The 21349-nt window shown below is 33.3% G+C and overlaps 1 protein-coding gene across 5 annotated transcripts in view; it reads right to left on the bottom strand.

Moving 5' to 3' along the window:
* Positions 1–5260: 5260 nt before the first annotated feature.
* alpha-Man-IIb (alpha-Mannosidase class II b) overlaps positions 5261–21349 on the bottom strand; it is a 217915-nt gene continuing 201826 nt past the window's right edge. For all 5 annotated transcript variants that reach the window (XM_089171581.1, XM_089171582.1, XM_089171584.1 and 2 more), the window contains 2 exons: positions 10545–11013; positions 5261–10464 (listed from right to left, as the gene is read on the bottom strand). In XM_089171581.1, coding sequence (XP_089027707.1) covers positions 8322–10464; positions 10545–11013 — 2612 coding nt within the window. In that variant the 3' untranslated portion in view covers positions 5261–8321. The remainder of the gene's footprint in view (positions 10465–10544; positions 11014–21349) is intronic.

The raw sequence follows: 21349 nt of genomic DNA, 5'->3' as shown, positions 1-21349 counted from the left end.
CATACATATGTATATATATATAATGGCATAGTAATAAAATACGAAGATATAAAACAATATTGATGAGAGACTAATAGGATATGACGTAATTATACTACGAAGAGAAAATAATTGTCATAAAATATTACATAATCTGTTAGAGGATAGTTTTATGTATTTATAAAAAATAAAACAAAAAAAAATAAAAAAAAATAAAAAGAATAAGACATTATCTTTCAATATTGTTTTTATCTTTTCGTGACGTGGGAAAGAGAGACAGTTTTTATCAGTAGAAATATTTTACTCTTTTTGGATTGTGTCTTTGTTTTTTTATTTTTTTATTTTTCATATAATGGCCTTGACTGTACATGTCATTGATAAGTTATCTTATTGAATAGTAAATTTGGAACGACATAAAACTGACCGGTCGATAAACTAGAACTCTGTGTGTGTGTGTTTTTTTTATTTTCGATTAGATGGCATTATGTGTTGTTAGGTTAGGTTAAAGATAAATCTAACCAATAAATTAATGAGCAAAGATATAAATAACTTTATTTATTTCTGTATATATATATATATATATATATATATATATATATATATGTAAGTAATATTCTGTAATTAAGTTTTTGTAAGAAGAAAGGGGGATTCCACTGATAAAGTGAGACAGAAAAGAAGTTACTGCGCAACATGTTGTACGCAGGCGGTAAATATGAAACTGACAATGAGTTGTATTAAACATTATTGAAATATAAATAAAATATTAAACTATAATAATACAATCATTGTATCAAATGCATTGTTTATAATTAATGAAAACATTTGTTCAATTGTTATTTCGAAGAAAAATTATTCTAATAAACCTTCAGACTATTTTATACCAACCCTTTCTGTTCTTTTTTTTCTGTCTTTTACGTAGCACATTTTTATATACCACCATTGCACATTTACTTTAATCGTTCTTAAAACTCTATGCGACCATGATGCGACAATGATGGATCGTCTCTTTTCAGAATTGTGTGTCGGCAGGTTGGAAAAGGGCGCTTGATAAGTTGTGGGAGTCGTGGCATCGACAGAGAAAAGAGAGGGTCGATCAATTTTAACCGTTGGACGTCTTCGCAAATTATTTTCGTGAGCTTTAAAAAGTCTATCCCCCCCTCCCTTTTTTTTTCTTTCGTCGTTATTACCAGATGATTTATTATTATTTCGTCGTTAGATTTTTCCCTTTTTTTTTTTTTTTTTTACTTCCTTCCCTTTTTTCCACTCATTTATTCCTGTTGAAACCTACGACTATTATTATTTACTAAAAATCAACATGACTGAGAAAAAGAAGAAGAAAAAGAAAAAGAAAAAGAAAAAAAAAAGAAAAGAAAGAGACGATGGATATTCTTTCATCCTGTGAATTTAATCTTTCGTTTAAACGATGAATAAATTTCTTTTTTGTCGATAAACTTTGTAATAGTAGAAGAAAAAGGAAAAAGAAATCTTTATGAAAAGTTTGATAACACAAAGTTGTTTACTTCAAGATGAAAATAATATAATCATCGAAAACTATCGAACGATCTTATTACGATGCGTCTTAACTTCAACTTTACTTTCTTTAATGTATGATCAAAATTATTAATAACTTCTAGTGTTTCACGAACAAAACCGACAAACATAAGAAAGATTGATGAGAGATATTGCATCGAAACTTAGATACGATGCCAACGTGGTCGTTTTCATCCAGTTTCAATTGATTGAGTGGACTTCCCCGAGTCTTCAACCTTTTTTTACAGATACGACGAAATGGGAGTGTGTAAAAGGTAAACTTACCCTTTTCTTGACGTTCTCTTTTTAATCAGTTAACTGTTTGGCGCTTTTTTTTTTGAAACTACGCACAAATTTACCAATGACGAGTATACTCGTCAACACTTTACACGATTTTTCAAGTATTTGCGATAACTTGACAAAAAAATATTTCAAACAAAAGTTGATCTACTTTTGATTAACTATACATTGCAATAAAAAAAAGTTTAAAAAAAGTTTTTTTTTTAAATGGTTTTTTAATCATTTGACATACAATGACGTTTCGGAGACGTCATTTAGTTTATGTGTCATTGTAGACTTTGACGTCTCCAATACGTCAATAATTGTTTTTGACTGTTTCTGTTTTATGAAGTATCACAAAATTATTAAATTATTATTTTGTAGTATTATTTAATTAATTATCAACCTTATTGAATTTTATAAAGCAATGTAAATTTTATAATAAAATTTTATTTGTGCATTTTATTTGTATGTCTATTGGTTAAGGCATTATAATTTTATAAATTTTAATTTTTTAATATTACAAGTTTCATTTTTTCTATATTTTTGTTTTTTAAAAGTAAATCGAATTTTTAAAAATTATTTGGTTGTCCTTAAAGTTCGTGCCGATTTTGACGGAAAATTGATATGCAATCCAATTTAAGTTTTGTTTGTTTGTTATATAATTATTAAATAATAAATATAACTAAATATATTAATAAATATATAAATAAATAAATAAATAAATAAATAAATAAATAAATAAATAAATATATATATATATATATATAATTATAAAAACAATACAATAATATATAATAATAAATATAATAATACAATAACTACAAAATTTTATCTTTTCAGAACTTTTCAGGTTTTTTTTACTAAAAGAACTTTAATGCCATCTATCGAAAATCAGTACGAACTTTTCGGACAACTCAATAATATTTTGTACATAAATAAAGAAATATTAGTAAGAAAATTAGCAATTTATATAAAACAAACCTATCTTTTTGATGCAACATTTTTTTATGTGTTTCGACGAACATAACCTAATAAATTTATCTATTTCCGAATATAATAGCTTATAAAAGGTTCCATTATTCGATACCTACATTAATGTTTATTAAAATCTATGAATTTGAGTTTGATCGTCAAAATTCTCGAATTGAAAGATATAAACAAGTTTGTTATGCAAACTAATACGCTGTTTCAGTCGTTACATGCGTCCCCGCGCATGAGTTCATCTTTTCAAAATATTCTAAACATTTTGACATTTAAGAATATTTTCCGTTTTTTACAAAAACTACAATTTAAATTAGCCAATGGTCATGACACAAAAACCTTCCACTTCTTCATGACGAGTATACTCATCGAACCCAGTTAACTGATTAAAAAAAGAGACCTCACGATTTCCCAGTTATTAGGCTTCGATGCACTTTGTCGAGTTAGCTGTCGTCAAGAAGAAAATGTAAATTAGTCTCGAGCCGTGGAAAAAGAGGTAGAGGGTAAAGCTGAAGGTAAAGCTGAAGGTAAAGGAGGAAGGCTTGAGAGTGAGGAGTAAGGTGGTCGATAGAGGTGTTTAACCCCGTTCGTCCTCTTTTCTCGTTTCGAGTATACAACGACTAGGCTAAAATCGACTCGGCTTATTCCAAATTCAATTACGTACACAATGGGAGTCGATATCGCCGGAAGCATTTATCGGCACGACGAGGGTACCCGTACCATTAATGAGAATTATGTCAAGGAATGATATCGATTAACAGTTAGAAAACCTCGGACGAGGCCGAACACGAGAATGAATTACCTCCTTTACCTTCCTACCTACCCTAGTAGTGCGATTAGATTACTTCAATATATATTTTCTCGTTTTATTTTTATTTTCATTTTCTATAACACGTTAAAAAATAATCTGCAAAAATGGAACTTACCTCTTCTGGTATTCATATTAGGTTATTAACTATGAAATGTCTGATTACTCGGATTATTTTCATCTCGAAATCAGATATTTCATATTTAATGACCTAATATATTGGGATCTCTAGCACTTGAATACGCTATCTGGTGGCTAACTTCAAAATTAGAGTAGATAGGTCGAATTGTTACGTCACGTGGGATCTCTAGTAGAGATCCTGTAGGGGGGACGCGTCATACATATTGCTGGGGTTGCTATTGGCTGAAAATTTTGGGGGACAGCTTCCGATGCAACGCGCAGCCATGTTTATCTTTAGTATGTATAAATAACGGCTGTGATTAGTTATGATGATATAATACCCAGGAATCCTAGCTGATTTATTAATATTGGAAATTAAAAACAAATTGTACAAATGATTAAAATAATTGTAAATATAATATATATATAGTAGATAATTGTATTTATCAAAATTGTATAAATTCTTACAAGTTGTTTTGAAATTTCAAAATACTGTAATGCCTTTTATCAAATCAAACTTAATTGAATCTTTCTTTTTGAATTTATAATAATATTTTTGTTTAACCTATTCCATTTTAATATAAATTTTTTAATTATCATTAAATATGGTTCATTTTTTGTCTGTATTTGATGCAATTCATTATTTCATAATTTTTTCAAACCAATTCACCACTCTACCCCCCCTACACTATTCACTATTACTATATACAACTTTTATACTATTTAAAATGTTTGATTCATTCGCGCGCAATCACGTGACTACATAAGTTCCTGTCCCCCAAAATTCTTTGGCGCGTCCATCCTACAGGGTCCCTAATCTCTACCATTTTAATACGCTGTCTGGTTGCTAAATTCAAAATTAGAGTAGATAGGTCGAATTGCTAGGTCACGTGGGATCTCTAGCACTTGAATACGCTATCTGGTGACTAAATTCAAAATTAGAGTAGATAGGTCGAATTGCTATGCCTCGCTCTTGCCAGAGATCCCAATAAGAGTTCAGTAGTACATATACTTCACAATTAATTAAAATACATCGCTTACTATCTTTATTTTAATAAATATAATTATTACATCGTAACATAAGGAATATCGCGTGTTCTTTTTTTTATTTTTTTTCTTCTGTTGTTTTAATTAATTAATTAATTAATTAATTAATTAATTAATCATCTTCATCGTCACCGCTTAACGAAATATTTCGAATATATTTCTTTTTTTTTCTTATAGATTTATACTTTTTTTGTTTTTTTTTTTTTGTATAATAATTCATTTATGTATATATATGTATTTATATATACATATATATACATATATATATTTATTTCTTTGTCATCATATAGAATTCTGTTTTTCTCTAGAGACAGCACAAACACATATTATATTACAATATCGTTACAACGGCCAGGACCAGTTGTCAGTCGTTGATCCATTTTTATTGGCCATTACGCGTTTTCCTCTAACAATAAGAAGAAAAATATTAATCGCGAGATTATCAAGGATAGTTCGTCATTCCGAAAAACAAAAACAAAAAAACTCGAATCCAAATTCGAGCTTAATTGTATCTTTTGTTTTTTTGTTTTTTAATTTTCTTCCTTTCTATAACACATCTCTCTAAAAAGCACATTTCTTTCGATTTTTTATTTTTCTTTTTTTTCTTACTAGCTTTCTCAGTTTTTTTTTCTTTTTTTTTTTTTTTTTTGAGAATTAGGAGAGGCAAGAAAATAACGCTGGCAAGATAAAATATTATTTGTCCCCTTATTTGCAATCATGCCAACGTAAAATATTATCTTACATTGTTCTCACATTTTTTTTTTCCTGTTGTGTCATAATTTTAAATAATTTCATTGATAACGAACAATCATATTATTCGCATGACATTACATTAATATGTTTGAAATGCATTTTTTCATTGGCTCGCTTCGCTTAAACAAGTGTCACAAATATAACCTAAAAAACACTTTGGACAAGACTACGAATATTTTCTTTTTTTTTTAAATTCAATCAATTGCACCATAAAGTGGAAGAAATTTTCTTAGAAATTTGAACATTGATTTTGTTTAAGAAGAGATCTTGTTGTTTTCTACTTTTAATAATATTGTTAGAATAAATCAAAACAAAATAGAACGTTGATTACATTTTTTTTTGAATTTTATCTTCTGAAATTTAAAATATAAATTAATAAAAAGATTGTAATTATGTTTCATGATTTCATTTTTGTTTTATCACAACTAGCACGACGTCAAATTCACCAGAAATGTACGACGTTATTGTTTAATTATACTAATATTTACATCAGCTCGTCGTCTGATTAATAAACGTCAGCTACGTTTGATTATTCATCTTTTTTCTCTAATTATAATTTCGTAAAAAAAAAAAGAAAATAACGTCATATCTGTTTGATAGTTTAATTGAATTCATTTGAATTCATTTTGAGATTACCAATGTTGAAAATATTAGGTGTACAAATAAGTATCCGCCATTTAAAAAAAAAGATGGTGCTACTCAAGGTTTAGGTTAAAATTGACAAATGAAAGACAGCATGAAGTATTATTGACTTTGTATCAGCATCATATCATTTTGTTTCTCCTTAAATGTCTAATTTTGTTCCAAATAAGCATCATTTGTCGCAACTTTTAATTTACTTCTTCAATTGAAAACAAATCTGAAGCTGAGGTGCATCGATTGCTTGTAGAAGCATATGATAAGTCTGCTTTAAGTGAGAGAACTTGTCGTGAGTGGTTTCAAAAGTTTAAACACGGTGACTTTGGCGTAAAAGACAAAGATCGCAGTGGAAGGACCGAAAAATGTACGAAAAAACAGGGGTGTCGTGTATTACGAGTTGCTCAAAACCGAGTGAAACCTTTATTGGAGTCCTCTACCGAACACAATTAATGAGATTGAGCCGAGTTCTGAAGGAAAAACGCACTAATTACTACTCCAGACATGACAAAATTATTCTCCTCCATGATAATGCTCGTCCACATGTTGCAGTTCCGGTCAAAAACTATTTAAAAACACCTGATTGGGAAGTGTTACCCTACCCGCTGTATTCACCAGACATTGCGTTGTCTGACTATCATTTATTCTGATCGATGACACATGGTCTGTCTGAGCAGAGTTCTATATCATACTAGGACTCACAATCAGTCCGATTCACACGTCTTCAAGTCAACGAATTACCTTATACCGCCGTCTGTTAGAATCTTATCGAACTGACAGAGATAATCATGACTCTTTGTTAATAAACAAATAATTGCGATTATAAATTGAGATATATACTATCCTATCTTTCAAGTTGAATGAAACTGCACACAGTGTGAAAAATTTTAATAAAATCGGTTCAGTAGTTTAGGAATCCATTGCGGACAAACAACATGACACGTAATTTATATATATTAAGAAGATGAAGATACTATAAATTGGATTGATTTGTGCATAACCTCAAAAGATGAAGAGTTCTTCATACTTGCACTTATTTGTACACCTAATAGTTCGTTCAAATTGGACATACTTGTAATCCTTTGAAAATGAATGAAAGATTTCGAGTAATTTTTAATCAACTTTAAAAATATTGTAAAATAAGATGGATCACAATTAAAACCAACTACTTATTTTACTTAACTTACATACGTACTTTTATGTATGTTTGAATATACGTAAGTATATAACGTTTATGTATTGTTCGGAAGAACATTCGATTCGACACAGTAGTCACAAGGATTGTTAACTTTTTTTTGTTTTGTTTTCGTTGAGAAGAAGAAACAACAAAATCCATGCGAGCGAGTGAGCGAGCGAGCGAGAGAGCGAGCGCAGTTAAGACCGAGAAGAAGGGTTTGGCGATAAAACGTTTGGCATAAGAAAATAGGTGCATATTATTATTATTATTATCATTTACATTATTTTCTTATCGTAATTATTACGATCCTACGGTAAAATTATGGCTTGATATGTACAATGTTTATATAATTTGTTTCATTTCTCGACGATTCTTTTGTTTTTTTTTTGTTTTTATTTTTTATTTTTTTTTTTTTTATCGATATTCCAATTTAAATACGATAGAAAAGAGAAAATCCCATTCGCATTGATCTCGATAAAAATATCAAAGAAATTCGTCGAAAACGTGTATACACGTCATATTTTAAAGTAAGTATTTTTTTTTTTTTTTTTTTAGTACACTTTCTCTTCTCGCCACTATTCCCTTTCTCTCTCTCTCTCTCTCTCTCTCTCTCTGTCTCTTGTCTATTTGTTTTCTGTTCAGAATCATATCCGTGGTTCTCTTTAGAATAAAGGAAATAATTTGTCATTAATTGTCTGTACGATTTCATAATTAATGAAAGTTCGATGAGTAATAATAATAATAATAATAATAATAATAATAATAATAATAATAATAATAATAATAATAATAATAATAATAATAATAATAATAAGGTTTTGTTGTTGTATATTTACAGAAAAATCTTCGTTAAATCGGATACGAAAGAAAATTAGCCAGTAGAGAGATCTCGGCAGTGTTATCTCTGTCTCTCTCTTTCTCTCTTGTAAAGTCCTTCCACACAATCTTAACAAAATATTCTGACTATTATTTATTTTCGAACCGAGAGAGGTAGCAGTAGGCTTAAGATCATTGAAGAAAATTAACATTGAACGTTTCAACTTCCATTGGTTGCAATCCAATTTCTTGAAGACCGTCCTTTAAATGACGTTTCGTTTTTGTACCGGTTAAAGATGTTTTCGTTACATTTAATTTAGACAATTTAAAGAACGTCGTGGTTTGTGATAATCGATCATTTAAAGGACAGTGTTTCATAGTTATATCAGCACCAACTGAACAACTGTAACCTTGTCTGTGTAAAACCATAAGTGCGTTGTTCACTGGGAAATGTGGTAATTTTTGATCATGATTTGTCCTTAAGTTCAACAAATGAAGATCGCAAGGGAAGCTCTGACTTAAAAGTCTAACTTCTGGTGCCATAACAATTTCCGATTCGGTCCCATCGACTACGAAGATATTTACAGGATAATTCAAGGCATTGCTAAGATGATTGGCAAACAAGGATGGCTTTGAATACTTGTCCCCACCACCAACAATATCCTCAAGTAATAGCCAGTGTTTTATAATAGTTTTCCTATTGTCCAAAAGACCCTCGCCCATTCCTCTAGAGTCATCATAAAGTGTCCTTCTGTCCAACATAACTTCAAGCCATCCTGGCTGATAACTGGCAGCACCTTGACAGTGGTTGACCAATAGAGTTAATCTATGATTGGTGTCCTCGATGTAAGCCATCGTTGTTATGGGATAATAATTACCCTCTATACCAATTCTTTCTATCTTACGTCTCTTTATCATTTGATGTCCATTAAGATCGGTGTAAAATTCAGGTGGTTCACCGTTCATTATATCAGTTTGAAGTCTCATAAACATCTCGGTTTCCCGATTCTTCGGTGGTGTTTCAAAGTCAACGATATTTCTAAGATAAATTGCATCACCCAAGCCACCGTCTCGATGATAAATTGCAACATGATGAGTCAATAATTTACCATATTCTACCGTCAAACGAGAACTCAAGCTACCACTGACGATATAAATTTTTTGATGCGGCGTGTAAGCCTCTAGAACGTCCTTATCAGTGTCCCGAAGATTAGGATCTGGCATGAAGAGATAAGCACCACTGTGAAATTGTGCTGATGGATATGCAGCAAATTGTATCGCACACTGCATTATTTTACCACTCGATTTTTTCGCAACGCGTTTCAAGAACCCAGTTTGACCATCGAATAGCAATTTCATTCTATGATTCTCTATTTGAACGTCTCCAATTTGCATTGGTTTTATCGTGAAAACATTGTCCTTGCCACATCTACTGCAATAAATCGTTGATATCGCGTCCATAGGGATTTTGTCGACTTGTTGCAAATGATAGGTCGCTATCGCTAGTGGTTTCAATTCAGCAACGAAGAGTAGAACATAAACGTCGTGCGTAATGCTCGTAGCGTTCATCACCGGTGCTATCTGGTAAGGTATCGGCTTTTTTTGTGGATCTAACACTCGTACTTTATACGAAGTAACCTTCAAACTGATCATTTCTTGCCTTGGTTGAGCTAGAGGATTGAACAGGACGATCTTTCGTGTCTCTTGGCTATTCACGTTGATTGGTATCTTCTTCGGGAGTTTTTCATAACTGTCCCTATCGGATTCCGCTAGGACGTAGACAGAGTTTGGCTTGTTGGTCGTAGCAGCTAATGATTGTATCGCGAAACTTTGCAAGCTTGTGGTGTCGGAGATTGATTCGAAGAGTTTCAACGCGTAATCCTTCATCACAAATGATTTCGAAGTTCCCGTAATAGCGTCGTGATGTTGAAACAATCCAAGATTTCTTCTAGCTTTCACGAGTTTCTCAAAATACGTCTCGTACAGTTTTATATCTTTTTTAGATTGTTTAGCGACGTTCAAGGCTATGGTGTAAAGTATCTCGGCTGATCTCAAATTAGCTTCCAATTCCCGATCGAGAATTTTCATGTATGGTCTCGTTGTAAAATAGCCGCTCCAATAAGCTGGTCTACCTTCACTGAATATATCCGAATAAACGAAGAAATCTCCTTTTAAGGTTGGAAATTTTTCTACCCGTTTCTGAATCTCTTGAAAGTAATCCTTCGGAGTTCCAAAGACTACCTCGGCGTTGTATTCGTCTTTGCGACTGTTTATATAATCCATGAGGATTTTGTAATTCGTGTATTGTTGGTCCCATTCGATTGCATGATCATACCTAAAGAAACAAAATCAAAAGTATTAAGTTGATTTCATTGTTAATTATTTATAAAAAAAAAAAGTTAATAAATATCTAACCTGAAATCATCTCCGAGGGGCATTAAGACGACATTGTGATTGAAGAGAGAACCAGTTCTCGAGTATTGTTCTAAAAGTAACTCGGCCATTTGTTTGACGTTGTTCGGTGTGATTTCAACAGCTCTAACGGTGTATTCGGTGTATTCGCCTCGTATCTTACGAAAATCGAAGTTGAGACAAACGTGTGGGTGCGGTCCGCAGGAGTGTTTGATGTTGTAAATGTCGAAGGGTTGATTGTGCGTCAACATGTCGGCGTTACCACTCTGATCCCATGGTTGAAGCCAAATGAAGTCACCGTACTGTTTCTTCGCGAACCATTGCTTCCAAGCGTAATGTATTCTTTGAATTACAGTTCCCGTCGCACCAGAAGCTTTTAGGAAATAAGGAATCGTCCCACCATGACCGAATGGATCGACGGACCAGCCTGACTCTGGGGTCACGTCTAAATTCGTTTTCAGCCATTGATGTCCTGTAAAAATAATCAATTCGATTTCTTTTTACTTTGATTAAGCATTCATTTGTCTACTGACTTATTTTTCCTTTCAGTTTTATTATTAAATTAAATATATTAACATTTTAACAACCGCTAGCCTATAAATAGGCTTTTTGTTGGCAACGATTACCGACCGCTAACCTATAAATAGGCTTTTTTTTGTCACCAACATTTACCGAACAAAAGTTTATTAGTTCAGCTGCTTTTTGTCACCTACCGAAAGCTTAGTTATTGGTTGACACTGCGATAAGGAGTCACTATTATTACCTGAACAGTAATTTGTTATTAGAATCTTATTTGGCATCCTATTAAAACAAATTTTAATAATAGATTATTATTAATAAGATTCTAACCAATAAGATTCTAACTAATAATCTTCCCAAATAAGATTCTAACAAATTAGTAGAATCTGTGGCTGAACTGTTGGTCAGACGTGCATATGTTGTTAAAAACCTAGCGGTGAATGTATTGGGTTGGCAACTAAGTCATTGCAGATTTTGTCGACAGATAGAAACTTTCTTTTGTTTCGTTAACTTGTTCACAGTACCTAACCTATATTTTTTTATTCCAATCTAAAAATGGAAAAACAAGACGTGCACTTCAGACATATTTTGTTGTATTATTTCCGAAAAAGTAAGAACGCAACGCAAGCACACAAAAAGTTATGTGCAGTATATGGCAATGAAATCTTGAAGGAACGGCAGTGTCAGAATAGGTTTGCCAGTTTTCGTTCTGGTGATTTCTCATTGAAAAACATTCAACGATCTGGCCGTTCAGTTGAAGTTGGTGAGACCCATATCAAGGCCATTATTGATTCAGATCGTCATAGCACAACACGTGATATTGCAGAGAAGCTTAATGTATCGCATACATGCATTGACAAAAGTTTAAAAAAGCTTGGTTATGTCAAGAAACTCGATCTATGGATCCCTCACCAGCTGAAGGAAATTCATTTGGCGTCTGCGATTCGCTTCTGAAACGCAACAAAATTGATCCTTTTTTGAAAAGACTAATTACTGGCGACGAAAAGTGGATAGTTTATAACAACGTCAATCGGATGAGATCGTGGGTGATGCAAGATGAACCAGCCCAGACGACATCAAAAGCAGAGATTCACCAAAAAAAAGATTATGCTGTCAGTCTGGTGAGATTATAAAGGAATTCTGTACTTTGAACTTTTACCAAAAAACCAGACGATCAATTCGAGCCTGTACGTTGAACAACTCGCCAAACTGAGCGATGCAATTCAAGCAAAGCGACCAGAATTGGCAAATCGTAAGGGTGTTGTTTTCCACCATGATAATGCAAAGTCCCACACATCTTTGGTTACTCGTCAAAAATTATTGGATATGGGTTGGGATGTGTTGTCACATCCACCATATAACCCTAACCTTGCGCCTTCAGACTACCATTTATTTCGTTCCATGCAGCACTCCTTAAATGGTCAAATTTTGAATAATACTAAAGATGTCAAATTACACCTAATTCATTTTTTTGATAGCAAAGATAAGAAATTTGATGAACGTGGCATTATGACACTGCCTGACCGATGGCAAGAGGTCATCAACAAAAATGGACAGTACCTAATTGACTAACTTATATTTAAAATCCGCAATCACTTAGTTGCCAACCCAATATTTCATTTTATTTTTATAATTCGTTTTTTCTTATAAAATTGTGAACTATCGTATCATACACACATCTTTAAATTCGATGAAATTATACGAAAGCGGGAAATGAATTATTTGAGAAATTTCGTAATATCGTGAACAAGCCAGAAAGGCCAGGCTCGGGGTAGAGAATATTTCCAAGCTCTGTTAATTATTTCGAAAGGGGTCAGAGAGTGCATAATTATCGCGTAGTCAGAAACTCAAACTACACGATTCTATTATATCAATTTCGCGTTGAGAAGGAATACTGACGAGACATTCCAGAAAACGTTGCTATTATATGCATGCAAGCATGTACATTTCCGTATGATGAAAAAAAAAATATATATAAAAAAAAGAACAAAATAATTTCATAATAAGTTAGGATAATTGAAAACATTTTTATATGATTTATATTCTATAATTATTAAAAAAAAAAACTTTTAATACAATAATAACGAAACAAAAAAAAATAACTAATATCATAGTATACTTGTTACTATTAATATCAATGAAATATTTTTAATATTAATAATAAGAAGGATTTGTTTCAATAGAGAGTGTGTGTGTATGTGTGTGTGAGAGAGAGAGAGAGAAAGGGAAAGAGATAGAGAAGTAGAAAGGGAAGTTACGACGAGAGAAACCACGAAATTAATCCCACAGGAAGATCAGGATGCGAGGGTTCGTTGAGATAGGTTAACAGAATTACCCGGAAGTCAGCAACGGTTAAATGATATATCCTGCCCTTTATGTTATTCACAACGAGAAGGAATATTAAGAGGATATCAGAAGTTAGGTCTTTGCTACTATAATATAGATTGTTTATTGAGTTAAAGTTAAAGGTGATAATCACAGCAATATTCGTAATAGGAATGGAATGTTTGCAAAAGTTCAATGATTATTGGGTAATTTTGTCAGGTAAACAAAAAAAGAAGTCTTATTTCTAAATCCGTATCTCTCAACATTCATCCCCTGCAGCAACTAATTACGATATCTCAATTCTACGTAACCTAGGGCGACAGTATAAACGCAACAACCCGATAACACGTTGAAGCTAATCCTGATCCGTGGCCACAGAATACATTTCACGCTCGATCCTAGGCGTGCATGTTATTACACGCATGAACGAACTTATGCAGTAATCAGGAAGGGTTCTTGGTTTTACAGCATCGTGGATTAATTAATTGCTATGTAATTTTCCGAATTGTATTTACTTGATAAGAATATTTTCATTATGATGGGAATCATGTAAAAATGTGTCAATTAAATATTTTTGTATTTTTAATAAGCATGCATAAGTATAGATATTAAATATTTATGTAACAATGTCACAGTTGGGGTGAGGATTGAGGGGTAAAAGCTGATACAAGGGAAAAGGGGTTGCAGTAGCGTTACTAGGAAGTGACGTTATGTCGTCTATCATATTCTCTAAGATTACAGCTTAATATAGGCTGCAGAGAAACTCTCCCAGGTTGTGTGGATGCGTCATTTGCCGTGGCACATGTTAAGCCACCTTTCTCAACCCACCTCCACCTCCTCCTGTCTTTCTCTATCTACTAAGAGTCCTTGACAACCTTCCCTACTCTTCCTTTTCTTTCTCTATTCCTCTGTGTGTCTCTTTTATTAAGGTAATACGTTATCACGAATGATATAAAGGAACGTATCATATCTTTTTATATAAAAATTCAGTGTCATATTGTTGGTTTCCAATGAATTTTCAAATTACTGATCCGATTTTAATGAAATTTGCTTTATTTTGTGTAATTTTGTTTAAGTTGGGATATAGGATACTTTTTATGGGGATTATTTTCATTTTTTATTACTACTTTAAGGATTTGTTATTTTAGAGGTTATCTAGGTCTTTAGGTACTGTAAGTTTTCAATAGATGACACTGTATTACAATTAAATTATTTCAATTTACATAAGACATAACCTTACTTTTTCTATTTTGTCGTGTATTATTATTTTATGTATTCAATTGTAATTGTGACATGATTTTGGGTTTTGTTATAATCTATTGGGTCTACAAGTAAGTTTCCAGCGTTTTTAAATAGATGGTGTCACGAGTAGATTCCGGGCAGAAATGTCACATGTCATTTGTCATTTTCAAAGCTTGTGTATCTGTTAACAACATTGCATCATCATATTTGCGCATTTCTATCGGCGTTGTATATTTAATGAAGCAAAAACATGACAAGTTATGTGCCAAATAAGCGTCATTTGTTTTCTATTCTTTAATATGAAGAATAGTGCAGCTGAGGCCTATTGTTTGCTTCTGGAAACTTACGGGTCGGAATGTATTGGTGAATTGACGTGTCGTGAATGGTTCAAACAGTTCAAAAATAGTAATTTTGACGTTGATGACAAGGAGCACTCTGAGAAGCCGAAAAATTTTGAAGACGAGGAATTGGAGGCTTTGCTGGATGAGGATTCGTGTCAAAATTCAAGAAGAGCTTGCTGCATCATTGGGCGTCACACAACAAGCCATTTCCCTGCGCCTGAAAGCTTTGGGATTCATCCAAAAAGTTGGAAATTGAGTGCCGTACGAGTTGAAGTCGAGAGATGTCGAACGGCGATTTTGCATGTAAGAAATGTTGCTGCAGTGGCATAAAAAAAAGTCGTTTCTGCATTGTATTGTCACTGGTGACGAAAAGTGGATCTATTATGATAATCCTAAACGCAAAAAACCATATGCAAAGCCTGGCGAGCCAGCCAAATCGAAATATTCACATGAATAAGGTCATGCTCTGCATATGGTGGTATCAGAAGGGTGTCATATACTACGAACTGCTTCCGAGTGATCAAACCATCAAAGGACCATTGTATCGAACCCAATTAATTCGTTTGAAGCGAGCATTGGCGGAAAAACGGCCAGAATATCAGACCAGACACGAGTCCGTAATTTTCCACCACGACAACGCTCGGCCACATGTTGCTGTTTCGGTCAAAAACTACTTGGATAATAGTGGATGAGAAATTCTGCCTCACCCGCCTTATAGTCCAGATTTGGCGCCATCCGACTACCACTTGTTTCGGTCGATGCAGAACGCTCTTACCGGAATGCGCTTCACTTCAGTAAAGGGAATCAAAAATTGGCTCAATACGTTCTTGGGCTCAAAAGACGAGAACTGTTTTTGGTCAGGAATTCACAAATTGTCAGAAAGATGGGAAACAATTGTATCTTCCGATAGACAATATTTCGAATGAAAGATATGTAACCATTTTTTCAGAATAAACCCTCAAATTTTATGAACAAACACTGGAAACTTACTTGTAGACCCAATAATAGAATATACAATAAATTATTTTCAATAAATAAACTTAGCATATAATATGTGATTCGTTTTTAAATAGAATACTTACACTATTAATTCGTAGAGTGTATCTCTTATTTAGTTTCATGGAATATCTGTTATTTAATAGTATACAACGTGATCATGTCATAGCCTAAAATTTACACTTCAGAATTTGCAAGACAATTTATGGGAAAATGATGTCTTTCCCTTTCTCTCTCTCTCTTTCTCATTTCCGTCCTTCCTTCCTATCCCTATTTCTCTCTCTCTCTATCTCTCTTTCGTAATATCAGAATACCTAGAGATCTAATTAGTGCGTCCCGTTAAATTATCAAGCTTGGACAAAGCAAACATGTGGCGAGAGATGTAACGAGTATCAGGAACTTCTGTCAGATTGAGATTGTTTGTTGCGAAATTAGGTCGGCCTTGAGGCTATAATCTTACAGGAGAGAGAGAGAGAGAGAGAGAGAGAGAGAGAGAGAGAGAGAGAGAGAGAAGAAATAAGAGAATCTAGCAGAAAGTGTAAAAGAGAAAGAAATGAAGTAAATGAGAACAGTTGAAGAAATTAAACGAGATTTTGGTGTCATTAATTATTTCATTATTTAAAAAATAAAGATGCAAGCAATATATTCCATAGATTTAAATGATGGCCTTGTGTAACTTTTCTTAACAAAAAAAACCTAAAACCAATCGTTTAAAGTAGTAGTAGTAGTAGTAGTAGTAGTAGTAGTAGTAGTAAGTAAAGTTTGTTCATAAAAATGGACTTCGTTATTAAATATAACGAGGGGTAGATATATATATATATATGTATGTATGTGTGTGTAGAGTATATATTGTAGTCACTGGTCACGTATTCTTTCTATCGAAAAATTTCGAAAACCCAATATGTAACATCCTACACACTGTATATTTCGCATTCGTTAAATGAACAAACTAGAGAGAGAGAGAGAGAGTTAAAGGGTGATAGTAGGGCCTAATGCGAGCGAACAAACCATTAAACTACACTCAGCCGGTGCTCGACTGATTATAACTCATTAGACACGACATGTGTGCATTAACGAAGTTATCGCACTAGCAGAGGAGTTCTAGTCCCGTGCTCCTTCTGTTAACCACTGCTGTTTCTCTGCTAACATTCTCTCTATCTATCTCTCTCTCTCTCTCTCTACTCACTATCTCACTCTCGTTACCGGAAAGCCACTGCACTACTTTCGTGCAATTCGCAATAATTCTACGAAGCTTTAGCTGCTGCACACTATTATCTCGGTTACTAAAACGAAAAGTGACCATTTTCATACGTTGATAAAGAATTTGATTTAAATCTATGTCATTCATTTAATAATAATTATTTAAATATTATTATTATTATTATTATTATTATTATTTTATTAAATATTATTTTTTAGATTTTTTGTTTGTAATAAAATTGATAAAATTTTATTCATTTTTAAAGTTCTTCGTAGAAGTAGAATTTTTGTAGAAAATTTTCATCAGTCATTGTAAGATGATAGATAAATGTTTTAAAGTTAATTGCATTAGATTCATATCTATGACTTAATGAATATTTAATGAACGACTAACCAACTGCCTGCCATCTTGTGACCGACAATATGGCGCCGATGCACGCTGTCTTCTCTCTCGATGATTGCATATGCTATTATCAGTCTGCACGGTCTATTGTCCTTACGTCGAATTGGGATTGTGCGCGCAAGCTAATAAATTACCCTTCCACCTATCGAACAGGTGCGATCAGAATGAGATGGGTTTGCGTTCGAGCTCGTAAATTATGCCGTACCCATTTACCGATTTCGAATTTCCTCTCAATGATTCGATAACGATTGACGTACGCAAGGGCCTGTCTATCATAATTTGATTTTTTGTTTGTCAAATGAAATATTCGCTTTTCAATTTTATTATTTACTACGGATTTTTTTTATCTTTACTTTTCTAGTTGAGAATATTTGGAGAAATAATATTAGTGGTGAAGATTAGTAATAGATCGATTTTAAAATGAAAGGTAGCTAGTGGATCCCATGACAATTTTATTGAAGTATCTTTAACCTTTTATGCACTGCTGCATGTTGAACGGGTTCATTTTAATCAAGCTTTTCACAATCAAATTATAATTTTTCTTAAAGAAATGATACACATATATTTTACTCAGACAATTTACTTTAATAATTAATAATATAATTGGGTATAATATATTTTAAAAGATGTTATCCGCGAAAGCCACTATAGTGGCGCGTCGTACTAGAAGATGACATCCGCGAAAGCAACTATAGTGGCGCGTCGTACTAGAAACTGACATTCGCGAAAACCACTCTTGTTGCGAGTCGTATTGGTAAATTGCGTTCGCAGAAGTCACTATAGTGGTGCGTTGTATTAGAAGATAGGTGGTATCAGCGAAATTCACTATAGTGGTGCGTTGTACTGGTAGAGGAAATTGGCAAAAGTTACTTTTGTGGCGCGTCGCATCAGAAGATAGATAGCATCCATGAAAGCAACTATAGTGGTGTATTGTATTGGAAGATGGCATCTGTGAAAGCCACTATAGTGGTGTGTCGGAATGGTGAAAAGATGGTATCCGCGAAAGCAACTATAGTGGCGCGTCGTATTAGAAATTGACATTCGCGAAAACCACTATTGTTGCTTGTCGTATTGGTAAATTGCATCTGCAGAAGTCACTATAGTGGTGCGTTGTATTAGAAGATAGGTGGTATCAGCGAAATTCACTATAGTGGTGCGTCGTACTGGTAGATGACATCGGCAAAAGTCACTTTTGTGGCGCGTCGTATTAGAAGGTAGATAGTATTTGCGAAAGTAGCTATAGTGGTGTATTGTATTGGAAAACAGTAACCGCGAAGACAACTATAGTGGCGTATTGTATTGGAAGATGGCATCTGTGAAACCCTTTATAGTGGCGCGTCGTATTAGAAGATAGATGGCATCCGCGAAAGCAACTATAGTGGCGCGTCGTAATGGACAAAAGATGACATCAGCGAAATTCACTATAGTGGTGCGTTGTACTGGTAGAGGACATTGGCAAAAGTCACTTTTGTGGCGCGCCGTATTAGAAGATAGATAGCATCCGCGAAAGCAACTATAGTGGCGCATCGTACTGGAAGATGACATTTACGAAAACCATTATAGTGACGCATCGTATTGAAAAAGCGATGGCTTTCGCGGATAACATCTTTTAAAATATATTATACCTAGTTTTATTATTAATTATTAAAGAAAATTGTCTGAGTAAAGTATATGTGTATCATTTCTTTAAGAAAAATTATAATTTAATCATGAAAAACTTGATTAAAGTGTACTCGCGTAGCGAACAGCCATTGTTCGTAGTTTTATCATTGACATGTAATCTTCGTTAAACCTTCCCATACAAAGAAACAACCCCGTGCAACATTCAGCTGTGCCTAAGAGGTTAAGAAGAAATAATTAATTTTATTAATTTCTATGAATGTCATACAAAAACAATATTCGTGGATGAATTTCTTTTTCAAAATTCATTGTTTCTTTACAGTAGTTTCTTTACAGTAGTACAAACCGTTTATGGTCAGACATAGTAACAAGAACACGACAACCCCTAAGCTGGATCGTAAAATATTATCTCTCTCTCTTTTTTTTTTCTATCTCTTTTAAAACCATTCTCATTGCCATAATACCTGATTCGCATTAGCGAGAGGATTAGAAGTTCTACAAAGTCCTTGTGTTTCGTGTATAAATGTATATACGTGTACACGTTTGTGTGTGTATAGGGGGGTTAGTAGGATCGAGTTCTGGTGGAAAGGACCTCTTCTATCCGTGTCATTTGCATCGAAATGGCAAACGACGGTTCTTGGCGTCAGACATGGTGCCAACGTTATGCAAAATTTCCTCTGCCTATTTTCGCAAATTCAAATGTGCCAATTTCCGTCCTGTATCGTATCATATTATATCTATCTCTCTCTATATATTTATCTATCTATTTATCTATCTATCTATCTATCTGTCTGTCTTCTGTTCATCTCTTTCTCATAACATATTAAAGCTGACAATATATTACGGATACACACAAAATTCTGAAAATTTTGTTTGTGCAACTAAAGAATATAATAATGAAAAAGTCCTAATTTTTATTTACTTATTTCATTAATATTTATTTATTTATATAAATAATTTTAATTATTTTTCGTCATTTTGGAAGAAAAGAGTATCAAAACAAATATGTTCTGATTTTTTAATCTATCCAACTTTCCTACGATACAAAGTTTCTAATATTATATATTGAATTATTTTCTTAGTATTAGAATATTTTGAACTAGATTATTTGTTTATATTAAGAAGAGAAAAGAACTGTTGAATAAAATCGTAGTTAAACGATAACACACACACAGTGATATGTTCCGTTTTAGTTTTCGCATCGGTGAGTACAACAAATAAGCGAAATAACGATCTTCATTATTTCGGTTGCTGAAACAAGAAGAAAAGGGAGAAAGAGATAGAAAAGAATAAAGCGTGTGTCTCGTATGAAAGAGGGTGTGAAAATAGAAAGACGAGGGTTGGTGGAAACGTGTAGGGGTTGCGAAAAATCGTTGCGTAATCGAGTCAACGTCAGTAACGAAGGAAAAGAGGGGTGATTACGTGGTTGGAAAAAAACGTGTGCCGTTTTACGAGAGAACCTGAAAACGATGAACACACGGATGGAGGATCACAAGAACCGGGAAATAGGCTAACAGGCAAATCCTGCTACACACGAGAGACAATAATTGTGTTTTATCTTCTTGTACGTCATCATTCCATTGGGTTGGCAACTAAGTGATTGCGGATTTTCAATAAGAATTAGAATTCAAAATATAAGTTTATTCAATTAGGTACTGTTCATATTTGTTGATGACCTCTTGCCATCGGTCAGGCAGTGTCATAATGCCACGTTCATCAAAATTCTTATCTTTGCTATCAAAAAACTGATTTAGGTGTAATTTGACATCGTTAGCGTTATTCAAAATTTGACCATTTAAGGAGTGCTGCATAGAACGAAATAAATGGTAGTCTGAAGGCGCAAGGTTAGGGTTATATGGTGGATGTGACAACACATCCCAACCCATATCCAATAATTTTTGACGAGTAACCAAAGATGTGTGGGACTTTGCATTATCATGATGGAAAACAACACCCTTACGATTTGCCAATTCTGGTCGCTTTGCTTGAATTGCATCGCTCAGTTTGGCGAGTTGTTCAACGTACAGGCTCGAATTGATCATCTGGTTTTTTGGTAAAAGTTCAATATGCAGAATTCCTTTATAATCTCACCAGACTAACAGCATAATCTTTTTTTTGGTGAATCTCAGCTTTTGATGTCGTCTGGGCTGGTTCATCTTGCA

The sequence above is a fragment of the Polistes dominula genome, unplaced genomic scaffold (assembly GCF_049000335.1).
Source record: "Polistes dominula isolate Pdom_NZ unplaced genomic scaffold, Pdom_raw_medaka contig_26, whole genome shotgun sequence".
Classification (NCBI taxonomy): Eukaryota; Metazoa; Arthropoda; class Insecta; order Hymenoptera; family Vespidae; genus Polistes; species Polistes dominula.
The sequence above is the reverse complement of the archived record's forward strand: the minus strand, read 5'-3'. Positions and strand labels throughout refer to the sequence as shown.